Below are 14,613 nucleotides of genomic sequence, written 5' to 3'. Positions count from 1 at the left end.
GTGTTCAACTAACCCAGAAGCACTTATTAATAAAAAGAAAAAAGGAAATCGTACTGGATTAACATGAACTACTGAAATATATAGAAATCTTACGAAAAAATACTGAATATAAGCAAATGCCTCATTTTGTATGGTCACCCCCAAGCTATGCACTGATGCGGCTGGTTTTTCAATACTGGTTAGCAGGCCTCAGTGCACTCTCAGGTGTGGGTGCCTGCGCCCTTACTCTTAAACAGGTGTGTCGAATTGGCTCATACCCAATTGGCTAGGCAAACTTGCATGTAAATCCCTAGTAAATGGTACCCAGTGCATGCAAGTTAGAGGGTAAACCCCAGCGATTTTAGCACCGATTGTGCCACCCTGGCTGTGACACAAGTAAAACGAGACTCCCAGCCTGCCATTTGCTGGCTGGAAGAGCAGTTTTAACTGCTGGCTCAACTTTGCCATTTAAAATGATGACAATGCCAAACCTCCCCCTGGTATATGTGTAAATCACCCCTATGGCAGGCATACTGTGTCCTAAGGCACGGTGCAACATATCTCACAGGCAGAACGTCAGTTTGCATGTTCTGATAGTATAAACACAAGATCCCAGTGCTGGATCTTGGTGCCCAGCACTGACCCTGAAAAATATTCACAACCGTACTTACCAGTAACCCAATTTTCTTCCATAGGAAACCATTGACTGTTTTTCTGTGAATTTTCTTCTAAGTGTCGATTTTTGCAAACTTTAAATATTCTTTAAAAATCGTGCTGTGAAAACGCAATTACTTACCTGTTTTAGATAGAGATCCCAGTACTGAGTCTAGGAGCCCAGTACTGGATTACAAAAGTAACGAGAACATACTTTACCTGCAACTTGAATTTTCTTCCATAGGGAATCATTGACTGTTTTTCTATGAAATTTCTTTTGCGTCAACTTTTAAAATAGCTAAATATTTCCTAAAAATCACAACAGTAACTAAGTCGACTTTTATCACTTGTTTCTAAGAACTGTCCCAGGACTGAATCTAGGATCCAGTCCTGGAGTTACAAAAGTAATCCTGAATGTAATCTATTGCAAACAACTTAAAATTTCCATTGAGCTCAATGCATTATTGTGTTTGAAATTGTGTTGCCTATTACAACAATCTGTAACCAGTATTTACAAATGTCAATTGCATATTGCAAAAGTATTTACCTAAAGCATCTCATTCTAGAATACCTATTGTTGGTTCTAAAATAACAGACATATATTTTTTGTATAAACCATTGGCCTAGAGTTCAGTTATGGAGTGTGTGAGACCATTTGCTGACTGAATGCGGGCTCTGAGACGTGAGAAGCGGACCCCTGATGGTACCGCCAACTGGCCCACTGCGTTCGCACTGCTTGTGGAGCATCCCCAATTGAATTGAAAGTGTCCCTTCTACTAAAATACCTACACACTTTGGGGCAATATGGGGGGTTATGTCTGGCCTGTATGGGGCACTCATCCCTATTCTACACTCGCTTCCAACTCTAGCAGCCACTAGACTCACTTGGCAACCCTTGCTGGGCAAGACCTACTCTACTGAAGACTGCCGCTCTGTACTAGCAACTCGTGGTAAAGTCCTTCGGGATGTCAATAGTTCCTACACTTGAAGATACTAAATGACTGGTACTGGTCCCCATGGAAGTTCTGATGCTCCAAACGGCTACCTCACAACCTATGCTGGAGGTAGGCTGCGCACGTTGTGACTTACTCCATATCCTGTGGGCCTGTCTGGGCCTCTCCTCCTACTGGACTCAAGTGTGGAGCCGAATACGATGTTGTGGCTTCGTACGGATCCCTCCCTCCCCACAGGCCATACTCCATGATGTCTCAGACATGCTGAAATCATCGACTCATGAGCTCCACTGGCTCGCTGCTTCCCTAGCGACAGCCGAACTGTGAATACTCCGCCACTGGTCTCCGCACACCCCACCAATGGGTGGTGAATGGCTGCTTGAGCTTCACCGAGTAGCCTGCCACAAAAGAACCTCCTCTCGGCTCAACGACAAGTTCGACATCTTTGAGGAAGTATGGGGTCCTTTCCTCATGAGTGATGATGTACCCCCCAGCCCATTGCCCAGCCTCTACCTTCCCCCATCACCAGGTGAACCTTAGGGTGCGCCCCCCTGGCACTCAGCAGCTCTTGCAGAACCCAGTCTGAAAAAAAATGCCAGGTCAAGCCAGGGGTTGCTCTTCTGCTAAGCCGGAGGAGCGTCGCCCCACTGCTCTCAGAACAGTGCAAAAAGGAAAAATGTATTATAATATCTTGATTATTATCATTTTATTGTTTGTAGCTCCAGGGCTAGGTTAGGGCGGGGATAGGGTCACAAGGGGAGGGGTGGTGGGTACACTCCAAGTGTGCATGACTGTTTGGCCGGCTGTCTTGGGCCAGCCAAACCGCCATGCGCACTTTGCATGTTCCCCACAATGCTGTAAAGGACAGTCTAGTGGGGAACATGTACTGGCTCCCAGTCAGAGTTCTGAAACACGGCGCTCAGACCAATCACAAAGCTGCATTGCAGCATTGTGATTGGCTTAGGGGAGCCTGTGTGCTTCCTGGACACACCAGGAAGAGGAGCAATGACAGAGGAGACATGGCGATCGTGAAAAGGTAAGTGTGTTTTAAAAAAATAATTTGCTAGTCACCTACTGGTGACTCAGATTTCAATGTGCAATATGCAGTGTACAGCTCCCAATACAACATGCACTGCACAGCTCCCAATACAACATGCACTGCACAGCTCCCAATACACATGCACAGCGCAGCTCCCAATACACAAACAGCGCAGCTCCCAATACACAAACAGCGCAGATCCCAATCCAACATGCAATGCACGAATCCCAATACAACATGCACAGCGCAGCTCCCAATACAACATGCACAGCGCAGCTCCCAATACAACATGCACAGCGCAGCTCCCAATACAACATGCACAGCGCAGCTCCCAATACAACATGCACAGCGCAGCTCCCAATACAACATGCACAGCGCAGCTCCCAATACAACATGCACAGCGCAGCTCCCAATACAACATGCACTGCACAGCTCCCAATACAACATGCACTCCACAGCTCCCAATACAACATGCACAGCGCAGCTCCCAATACAACATGCACCGCGCAGCTCCCAATACAACATGCACCGCGCAGCTCCCAATACAACATGCACCGCGCAGCTCCCAATACAACATGCACCGCGCAGCTCCCAATACAACATGCACCGCGCAGCTCCCAATACAACATGCAATGCACGAATCCCAATACATGCACCGCACAACTCCCAATACAACATGCACTCTACAGCTCCCAATACAACATGCACACGCAGCTCCCAATACAACATGCACCGCGCAGCTCCCAATACATGCACCGCGCAGCTCCCAATACAACATGCACCGCGCAGCTCCCAATACAACATGCAATGCACGAATCCCAATACATGCACCGCACAACTCCCAATACAACATGCACTCTACAGCTCCCAATACAACATGCACACGCAGCTCCCAATACAACATGCACCGCGCAGCTCCCAATACAACATGCACCGCGCAGCTCCCAATACAACATGCACCGCGCAACTCCCAATCCAACATGCAATGCACGAATCCCAATACAACATGCACCGCACAACTCCCAATACAACATGCACCGCACAACTCCCAATACAACATGCACCGCACAACTCCCAATACAACATGCACCGCACAACTCCCAATACAACATGCACCGCACAACTCCCAATACAACATGCACCGCACACCTCACAATGCATGGCAAACCCTCTATCTAGCCTCCGACTCGGCATTTTCACCACATTGCCAAGCTTCCTCTACCAAGTTTCCACAATCGGAACTTAGACGGATCCCGGGGAGACTATTTTCACCCTTCCCTGATCGGCCTCAGCTGAAATATCTGCTGTGACGTCCCTCCCTCCGAATAAACTAAGCTGGAGCTGCAAACAAACGCTCCAACCAGCAATCTACCCCCCACCCCTCGACCCTCACCTCAAAGTGCCTGCCGCCCCCCATGGGTGTGAATCCGCCGCTTTTGACCTATCTCGCATACCAGCTCTACTAACATGGCACGGTCACTGCTGTAGTGGGAGGGGCACTCGAGCAAGACCGGCAGTGTCCTACGAGATACACAGCGGACGCTCTCTTGAGACCGTGAGTGGGTGAATGAAAAAACACAGCTATATACGATCCCAATGTGGCTTTTGAGAACCTGATGGCGCCTAATTCTACCCACTATAAAACTCGGCGACTACTTTCTAACCGGAACTTACGCAGCCTGACCCTAAAATGGCGCCCAACAAGGTACTTCCACCGGTGGGGGATGATGTTCCATTAGACAATGGGGGTTCCGATGTTCTACTAGGATAATTGACATAGCTGAGTAGACAAACCCAAGACCCAGAGACAATCCCAGCTACAGAATCATGGAAATCAACTGACCCGACTTGCCCGACTACAAGATGTCAGCAAAGCTACACACCCTTTCCTGTCCTGCCACCTTTGCCATTTCCACTCGCCCGTCTCTGAACTCAAGACTTTCGGTCTCTTCCTGATCCTCACTCTTATCTGGCGGAGTCCGAACCACATGACCGATTCCCAGTGGAGCTGCTCCACCAGCTATAGGGGAGACTGGCTCTGGCACACCGCTATGGCCGTCACCTACCCAGCCGGACTTCGGACATATGTCTCGTCTCTTTCTCCGCTGCGGTCGCCTTCATGTGGACTCCCTGCACTCCCTGGCCTTTTTAGATCTTGATTTTTGGGTTCGCTAATAACGCCTGTATTGAATATGTAATCATTCGGTAATTAATTGTGAATATTTTTGTAACTTGTCACACGCTGTTTTCTTATGTAAAGCGCTCCGATACCTCCGGGTCTAGCCAGTGCTATATAAAACTCAAATAAATAAATAAAAATAAATAAATAAATGAATGGCAACATGCACCGCGCAGCTCCCAATGCAACATGCACGGCGCAGCTCCCAATGCAACATGCAACGCGCAGCTCCCAATACAACATGCACTGCGCAGCTCCCAATACAACATGCAAGGCGCAGCTCCCAATACAACATGCACCGCACAGCTGCCAATACAACATGCACCCCAACTCCCAGCAGGACACGAGATCCCCCAAGTTCTCATAGCACATAGATTTCACCATGTTATTCCTTCTTGCCACTTACCCTTCCTTTGGGAAATCTACCCCCAGTAGGATAGTTTCATCCTCGACACTGTACCCCATCTTGGAGACCACCAGGAGGTATCGGATCCTGTGCAGCTTCACAGACTCCAGCCTCACAGCCTGCAAGGGAGCAGAGAAGAAAGAAGCGTGAACGGGATTGCCTGCATCACCTCAACGCTCCGAGTATTCCTTCCAGGGTGGACATCCACTGGTGGCGAAGTGTGAGGGGTCGCTAATGAACAGACCTGCCAAGGAGGGTGCAGCGGGTGGGGTTTCCTTCCACTGGTTGTGTGGTGTGTGGAATCCCTCATGGACAGACCTACACAAAGGCATGTGATAGGTGGACTTTCCTTTCATTTGTGAAACGGCGTGTGAGATCCCTCATCGGCAGATTTTAGAGAGGGCATGTGGTGGGTGGGGTTTCCTTCAATTGGTGATGCGGTGTGTGGAATCCCTCACTGACAGACCTGTGAGAGCGTATGTAGTGAGTAAGCTTGCCTTCAATTGGCTCGGCATGCGTGATCCCTCATGGGAAGACTTGGAATAGGGCATGTGGTAGGTGGGGTTTCCTTCCATTGTTGGTGCGGTCTGTGGAATCCCTCATGGGCAGCCTTGGTAGGGGGGTGGATGGGTTTCCTTCTATTGGTGGTGCGGTGTGCGATACCTCCTGGACAGACCTGCGAGAGGGCATGTGGTTGGTGGGGTTTCCTTGCACTGGTGGCAGTTTGTGGAATCCCTCATGGACAGACCTGCGAGAGGGCATGTGATGGGTGGGGTTACCTTCTATTAGTAGCACGGTGTGTGATTCCTCATGGACAGACCAGTGAGAAGGGATGTGGTGGGGGTTCCTTCCATAGGTGGTGCGATGTGTGGAATCCCTCATGGACAGACCAGCGAGAGGCGATGTGGTGGGAGAAGTTTACTTGCATTGGTGCTGCGGTGTGTTGAATCCCTCAGGGGCAGACCAGTGGGAGGGCATGTGGTGGGTGGGCTTTTGTTCCATTGGAATTGTGGTGCATCAAATCCCTGTTGGACAGACCTGCGAGAGGGCATGTGGTGGGAGGGGTTTCCTTCCATTGGCGGTGCCATGTGTGGAATTCCTCATGGACAGACTTGCGAGAGGGCATGTGGTGGGTGGAGTTACCTTCTATTAGTGGCACGGTGTGCGATTCCTCAAGGACAGACTAGTGAGAAGGGATGTGGTGGGGGATTTTCCTTCCATAGGTGGCACGGTGTGTGGAATCCCTCATGGACAGACCAGTGAGAGGGCATGTGGTGGGAGGGGTTTCCTTGCATTGGTGGCACGGTATGTGGAGTCACTCATGGATAGACCAGTGAGATATGTGGTGGGTGGGGTTTCCTTCCATTGGTGGTGCGGTGTGTTGAATCCCCCATGGACAGACAAGTGAGAGGGAATGTGGTGGGTGGGGTTTCCTTCCATTGGTGGTGTGGCGTGTGAGATCCCCCATGGACAGACCTGTGAGAGGGGATGTGGTGGGGGTTCCTTCCATAGGTGGTGCGATGTGTGGAATCCCTCATGGACAGACCTGTGAGAGGGGATGTGGTGGGAGAAGTTTACTTGCATTGGTGCTGCGGTGTGTTGAATCCCTCAGGGGCAGACCAGTGGGAGGGCATGTGGTGGGTGGGCTTTTGTTCCATTGGAATTGTGGTGCATCAAATCCCTGTTGGACAGACCTGCGAGAGGGCATGTGGTGGGAGGGGTTTCCTTCCATTGGCGGTGCCATGTGTGGAATTCCTCATGGACAGACTTGCGAGAGGGCATGTGGTGGGTGGGGTTACCTTCTATTAGTGGCACAGTGTGTGATTCCTCATGGACAGACCAGTGAGAGGGGATGTGGTGGGAGGGGTTTCCTTGCATTGGTGGCGGTTTGTGGAATCTGTCATGGACACACCAGAGAGAGGGGATGTGGTGGGAGAAGTTTCCTTGCATTGGTGGTGCGGTGTGTGAATTCCTCATGGAGAGACCAGTGGGAGGGGATGTGGTGGGAGGGGTTTCCTTCCATTGGTGGTGCGGTGTGAGGGATCCCGCATGGACAGACCAGGGAGAGGCGATGTAGTGGGAGAAGTTTCCTTGCATTGGTGGTGCGGTGTGTTGAATCCCTCAGGGGCAGACCAGTGGGAGGGCATGTGGTGGGAGGGGTTTCCTTCCATTGGCGGTGCGGTGTGTGATTCCACAAGGACAGACCAGTGAGAAGGGATGTGGTGGGGGATTTTCCTTCCATAGGTGGCGCGGTGTGTGGAATCCCTCATGGACAGACCAGTGAGAGGGCATGTGGTGGGAGGGGTTTCCTTGCATTGGTGGCACGGTATGTGGAGTCACTCATGGATAGACCAGTGAGATATGTGGTGGGTGGGGTTTCCTTCCATTGGTGGCGGTTTGTGGAATCTGTCATGGACACACCAGTGACAGGGGATTTGGTGAGTGGGGTTTTCTTACATTGGTGCGGTGTGAGGGATCCCGCATGGACAGACCAGCGAGAGGCGATGTGGTGGGAGAAGTTTCCTTGCATTGGTGGTGCGGTGTGTTGAATCCCTCAGGGGCAGACCAGTGGGAGGGCATGTGGTGGGAGAGGTCTCCCTCCATTGTTTGTGCAGATGCATGGGGTTCAACCCATCACACCTGGAGAGGAGATAGCGGGTGCCACATTGCATCTGTTGTCGTTTTTTTCTCAGGTGAGGCCTCATTGGCTGAGCATTGAGCATGGAGAAGGATTCTCCTGAAGGGGACAGACAGGGGTGCTGAATGGTGTTGGAGAAACATTTTTGAGTTTCACTTAGGGTTGGCATAAAACTAGTATTTTAATGACATGGGTGCCATTTTTTGTCAAGGCAAATAAAATAATTAGGAAAATGAGCAGAGCCTGCATATTTACGCTTCTGGCATATACATATAAACAAATACATGAATTAATCACTTCAAAAATAGTTCAGTGAGGAAGCACTTAAGTTACGAGGAAGCTACAGTTCTAGAGAGATTAGGCGAGTCAGTGCCCCCTTGACTGGAAGAGGACCAGGGGCGGCCTCTAGTGCTAGAAAAGAAGAACAGCGACGACGAGAATCTGCCACACTTGAACACAAACATGGCGACTGTGGAACAGCACGGACACCTCTGTCCAGAAAAATAAACTCACCAGAAGACACAAATAAGACAACCAGCAACAAGAGTAGGTCAAAATATTGTCAACCAAGTTAGCATGCACGTGCCCAGGTAATGAAATACTCCACGTTACCATGGAGACCAGACCACGCCTCTAATTCCAGGCTTTCCTTTTACAAACCCTCTGTGATCTGTACTTTACTCTCATTGGTTGAACTGAGGAAAACAAACCTCACTCCCAGGATGCAACGGGTTTATCATTGTGTTAACTAAACCATGCATGTATGTATGAATGCTTTCGATTGCAAAGAAAATGCTTCTATAGTCCGCTGATAAAATGATTGGAATCAGAGATGACATCCGGTGGGTCCCTCACCGCCCCAGCACATCTCCATGCAAGACCCGGGCGAGGCCCATCCAGACATGTCACCTCACCCGCAGGCCGGGCCTTCAGCAGGGTGATGCTATATTTATCTATTTAATGCATTTTTATATAGCGCGGACTTTACCCAAAGGGGTCAGAGCGCTTCACAATAGAACCAAGTACGTTACATGAGGAGAATTTTACATATTTACACGTTACAGATACAAACGAGAAAGAAAAGTAAAAGAAACAATAGATGGCAGACACAAAAAACACATTAGGATGACGATTGTACAGGCATAGATTACAAATGAACAATATTGAAAGAACTTCCTTGAGGGACATGAAAAGGGATGTATTAGTTCTGGAAGTTTCTTTGGAAGAGAAGAGATTTGAGGTCAGTTTTGAAGGTCTGGGTAGAGGTGGTGGTGTGGAGTAGTGGAGGAAGCGAGTTCCAGATTCTAACCGCATTGCCTGAGAAGGATTGAGCCATCAATCTTTCACTTTTGAAGGTGGGGTGCTCAAGCAGTAAATTTTCCGCATTACCAGAAGGTCTAGAGCCTCCAGAGATTTTAAGTTTATTCGCCAGGTATCGAGGGGAGGAAGTGTGCAAGGCTTTGTGGGTGATACAGACAGTCTTGTAGATGGATCTTGCCTCGATGGGAAGCCATCCAAGAGAGGACAAAATGGGTGTGATGTGGTCACTTCTTTTGCCCCAAAGACAAAACAAGCCGCTGAACGGAGAACAGATTTAAAAGGGGAAAGGTGGGAATCGGGGAGGCCAGCAAGAAGAGAATGCAATAGTCCAATCTAGAAAGAACCAGAGATTGGGCCAAGGTTTTTAGGTCTTGCTCCGGAAAGAAACTTCGAATCCCCCAGAGAAGGCGCAGTAGGTATTGTGCATTCTTTGCAATGGAATTAATGTGGGAGAGTAGATTGAGCCTTTTGTCAAGTATGACACCAAGGGATTTTGCGCTGTCGACAATGATAGCTTTATTGTTGAGTAAATTCAGCTGATCCATCCAAGATTGAACAGGAGGAGGAGAGAGTGAGGTAGAGAGGAGGAGGAATTCAGTTTTGGAAGGATTCAGAATGAGTTGATGAGCTAACATCCAGTTTTGAATAGAGTTGAGAGTAGAGTTGAGGATTGGGATATTGTGTGCAGAAGACACCTTAAGGTAGATTTGAGTGTCAACCACATAGAGATGGTAAAGGATCCCAGATTTACTTAGGAGATTTCCCAATGGTTCCAAATAAAGATTGAACAAAGTGGGTGCAAGGATAGAACCTTGAGGGATGCCTTGACCTACCGCCAACGAAGACGAAAGACTGTTCGCTATTTTGATCGTTTGGGATCTGTCCAAGAGGAATGCGGCAAACCATTTAAGCACTGTGCCTTCCAAGCCCATTCTCTGTTGAAGAGTATTAAGGAGAGTGTTGTGATTAACAGTGTTAAAAGCTGCAGAAAGGTCTAGAAGGATCAGAAGACAAGACTCCCCCCACATCGAGTACATGCAGCGCATCGATCACTTGCAGCAGGGCTGTTTCGGTGCTGCAGTTTTAAATGAAACCAGACTGGAAATTGTCAAGAAGATTATTATCCTTAATATGTAGGGAAAGTTGTTTCACGACACATCTTTCTGTGATTTTTGCAAGAAAAGCGAGGTTAGTGATGGGGCAGAAGTTGTTGAGGTCATTCGCATCAGCAGATGGTTTTTAAGAAGTGGGGTAACCTGACCCGTTTTAAGGGCAACAGGAAGGGAGCCTTGGCTGAGAAAGAGGTTAATCAGACTGGTCCAATAGGAAAGAGTATGGGTGTAGAAATCAATGGCAACGTGACTAGGAATGGGGTCAAATGAATGGTTAGAGGGTTTTGTTGTTTCGAGGATGCATTTGAGGAGGGCATCTTCAGAGATGATATCAAAGTTCTGCCAAATGACTAAGGATTTGCTCTCCTCTAGGGGGGGGTAGGGTGAATGACCTGATCCACCAGTGATTTAACTTTGTCAAATAATATAGCAAATACGTCAGGCTTGGAGGTTGAGGGAGAGCCGTTTGGATTTTTGATGAGGTGAAATTGTTTTTTGGGCCTGTTTTTGGCTGAGTCGAGGAGGGTTCTGAAGTGTGAAGCTTTTTCATGGAAGATGTGTTTGTGGTATTTTGATCTTGCTGAACGTAGAATAGAAAGATTAGTGGTGGATGGAGATTATCTCCCTTGTTTCTGCAGGATTCTCAAGTTCTTCCTCTCTTCATAAAGGGATTTATGGAACCATGGTGCTGAAGGACTAGGCCTTTTTCTTTTGCTTTGAAGTGGAGCGACATAATCAATTTCGACTGCAAGGATTGAGAGGCATTGGGAGGTAAGATCGTTGACATCCAAGTTAGGGTCTAACCTTGGAAGTGATAGCATAGCAGAATCACAAAGCATGTCAAGGTCAATGTTTTTAGTGTTACGGAACAAGGTAGTAGTCCTTTTAGGTTGGCCAAGAGTTATAGAGTGTGATAGGTGACGAGAGAAGGGGCTGAGGGAGTGGTCAGACCAGTCTACATGAATAGGGATAGCAATAGTAAGCATGTCTGCTTTAGATTTAACAAGGCCCAGAATTGAGCCCTTCGAGTGTGTTGTTTCAGTACAGTGTTGGAGAAGATCATTTGCAGAGAGAAAAGTGGCAAGCCTATTGGCAGCAGAGTCTTCCCAGTGAAGATTAAAGTCCCCCAGGAAAGTCTGTCTGTCACGTTGAGAGTATTGGTCGCTGATGAAGTCGGTGAGTTCCTCCAAAAAAGAAGAGCAGTCACCAAGCGGGTGATAAATGGCATGAAATCTGAAGTGGGAGTAGTGTTGCACTCGAAACTCCAGAGACAGGCATTCAAATGTACGGAAGGAGCTGTTAGGAAAAGCCTTGCATTGAAGGGAGTTTCTGAAGATGATTGCAACACCTCCCCCAACTTTGTCTGTTCTGTTACTTGTAAAGATAGACTAGTTGGAGGGTAACAGAAGATCAAACATAGTATGAGAGGTGTCGTTAAACCAAGTCTCAGTGAGGAAGAGGATGTCAAGATTGTGGAGAATGATGGTGTCAGAAATGTCCAGTTTAGGGAGCCACCTCGGCCCCAAAAGGTACAGATGTAACCCCCATCTGCAGGAATGGGGTGGCAAAGTGTCGAGGAGGATAAAAATCCTAGCACCAGTGCTGCTTTTGTTACTGGAGACAGATATTGCAACTGCGCTGCATAACCGGCCCCTAGTAACAAAATCAGCCCACACTGCTGTAAAAAAATGGCCCCCACCATTCCAACCTCCCGCCCCCACCCTTCCAGCCTCCCGGGAAATCACCTAATGCTAGCTGCAGCCAGTCCGCCTCAGGACTTTATTCCTTCATGTGGATCCCATCAGCCACTGCTTCACAGAGGCCTGTCCTAAAAACTGCAAAACAGATCACGTTACAGCTCGGCTAACACTCACCTCCTTCGACCCGGAAGTCACCGACAAATGCAAGCCCCTGTGACTTCAGAACTACTGAAAAGACAGCTGTGAGCGTACTTCAAACACGTCCTCACTCAACCCCTACCCAAACATGTCAACACTTGACCCTACTCGAACACCCCATACCAAAAAAAAAACCCTTTTCAAACATGTCTACACCCCCTACACAAACATGTCAACAGTGAATCCTACACAAACCCCCCACACAAACCCTACTCAAACATGTCAACACTGAATCCTACACAAACACCCATTACACAAGCATATCAACACTGAACCCTTCTCAAACACGTCAACATTGAACTCATAGTGAAACCACCCCACTCAAACACCTCCTTCTCAAATACCCCCTCCTCAAACACCCCCTCATCAAACATGTAAACACTCAACTCTACTCAAAGATGTCAATCAACCATACTCAAACATGTCAACAAGGAACCCTACACAAACACCCCTCTACTCAAACAGATAATGATAGGCTGCAGCTGAGAGCTGGTCACATCCCACAGGTGGCTGGAAGAGTTTTTTCACAGCTGTGAACTGCTTTAAAAATCCTGTTTGAAACCATTTTATTTTCTTTTAAACTAAGCCTCACATAGCGCTTTTAATCGCTTTTAAACAAGCCTCATTCTTACCTGCTCTCTCGCCTTGGTCCAGCGGCTGTGTGCCGATTGTTTGGAGGATGTGGCAAAGCAGAGTGCAATTACCCACACCTGGTTTTCAACAAGGAGGGGGTGGAGCGGAGGAGGAGTTTCACCAACCAACATCCTACTTAACTCTGATGTGCTAGTGGACGCGCCGCTGGCGCGCAGAAGGCGCACCCAAGTCAAGCCTGTCCGTGCCCGAGCGGGCCCAGGGGCCAGGACCCCTGGCTGTGGGTTACCCCATCACAATGTTAAATACACAGCGAATGAGTTTAAGAGCCTGATGCCACCCATTATGGAGGCATGTAAACACAATATACACGGAGACCAGGAGAAACTCTCCTGCAGCAGTTGCAGCAAGGACTTCACCTCAACAACAATGAATGCTCAACAGAGAGAAGGACTGACCTTCCTCCTGCTGAACTGTAGATCCCCAACTAGACAAACATGAAATTCATGATGTACTGGAGGAAGAAAAAAATGACGCAATGTTTTTGACTGAAACCTGGCTCAATGACCGCTCTACCCCAGATATCCTAGATGCCCTACCGGAAGGCTACGGGATAGCAAAACAGGACCGGGTTGGACAAAGGGGGAGGGGGGGTTGCTAAACTCTATAAATCAACTATAAAATGCGACATTAAAGAATGTGAGGGGATCTTTTTCACGCTTTCAATAGCAGGTACCCATACCATAGCTGGTTTCATGATTAACTGTCCTCCAGGGCCAGAAACAATTCATAACCAGCTTACGTGAAAAAATCATACACACAGCCATACATCACAGCAAACTCCTCATTCTAGGGGACCTTAATATACACTTTGATTAAACCACTAGACCAGAGGCACAAACTGTGTGCAAAGACCTCATGATCTTCAACCTTGTCCAAAAAGTTAACGCACCTAAACATCAAGCAGGACACATTTTAGATCCTATTTTCACTAACATAACTGACATGGAAGTGGGAGCATCTTGGCCAATCCCATGGTCCGATCACCCCATAATCCCGTTTCAGATTCCACACACAAACCAACGAGTCCGCTTACCCAAAAAGTCAGTAACCCACAGGAAGTGGGAGAAGCTTAATCCGGACTCGTTCACTCAGGCACTATGAAAAAATTAGCTAGAGCTGGACAAGGATATCAACGAAGCCAAGAGACAAGTGGAAACACGGATAACCGAAGCGCTGAATGAAATAGCGCCCTGGACGACCAAAAATACCAGGAGGGGGAGCATCTCAGCTCCATGGTTTGATGACACCTTAATGAAGGCCAAACAAAAGTGCAAACAGTTGGAACGCAGGTGGCGTAAGAACTACTGCGCGAACATTAAAGGAGAATATAAACAACAACAAAAAACATACTACGCTCTGATAAAGAAAACTTGTTGTGAGTTCTATACTAGGAAAATTGACATGGCCAAAAACTCTTCAAAAGAGATGTTTGCCATATTAAAATCCCTACAGTCAGCAGATAGATTAACAGAGACCCCTCCACATCAGAGGAATCTAGCAATAGAATTGCCGACTTCTTTGCAGAGAAAGTGGCAAAGATCTATGATACTTTCCCTAGAGAAGCACGCCAGGCCACTAGCTCCAAAGACAGTACATCCACAGTGGTTAAAGATGCAACCCTAGAGGAATTTCTAATGCCAGAGCCAGATGTAATAAGGAAACTAGCAAACTGAATCAAATCAGGTTCACCTAGGGACCCAGCCCATCCCGAAATCTTATTACAAGAAGCAAAATGTATTATACCTTTCATATCAGAACTTATCTCCCGCTCCTTCCAATCG

General features: G+C 48.0%; 1 protein-coding gene across 1 annotated transcript in view; it reads right to left on the bottom strand.

Moving 5' to 3' along the window:
* Positions 1 to 14,613, bottom strand: part of SSH3 (slingshot protein phosphatase 3) — a 207,182-nt gene that overhangs the window by 57,508 nt on the left and 135,061 nt on the right. Inside the window, exon 4 of the mRNA XM_085651623.1 lies at positions 5,211 to 5,329. Within this exon, the coding sequence (XP_085507749.1) occupies positions 5,211 to 5,329 (119 nt within the window). The remainder of the gene's footprint in view (positions 1 to 5,210; positions 5,330 to 14,613) is intronic.

Source organism: Triturus cristatus, chromosome 4_1 (genome assembly GCF_964204655.1).
Source record: "Triturus cristatus chromosome 4_1, aTriCri1.1, whole genome shotgun sequence".
NCBI lineage: Eukaryota > Metazoa > Chordata > Amphibia > Caudata > Salamandridae > Triturus > Triturus cristatus.
The sequence above is the reverse complement of the archived record's forward strand: the minus strand, read 5'-3'. Positions and strand labels throughout refer to the sequence as shown.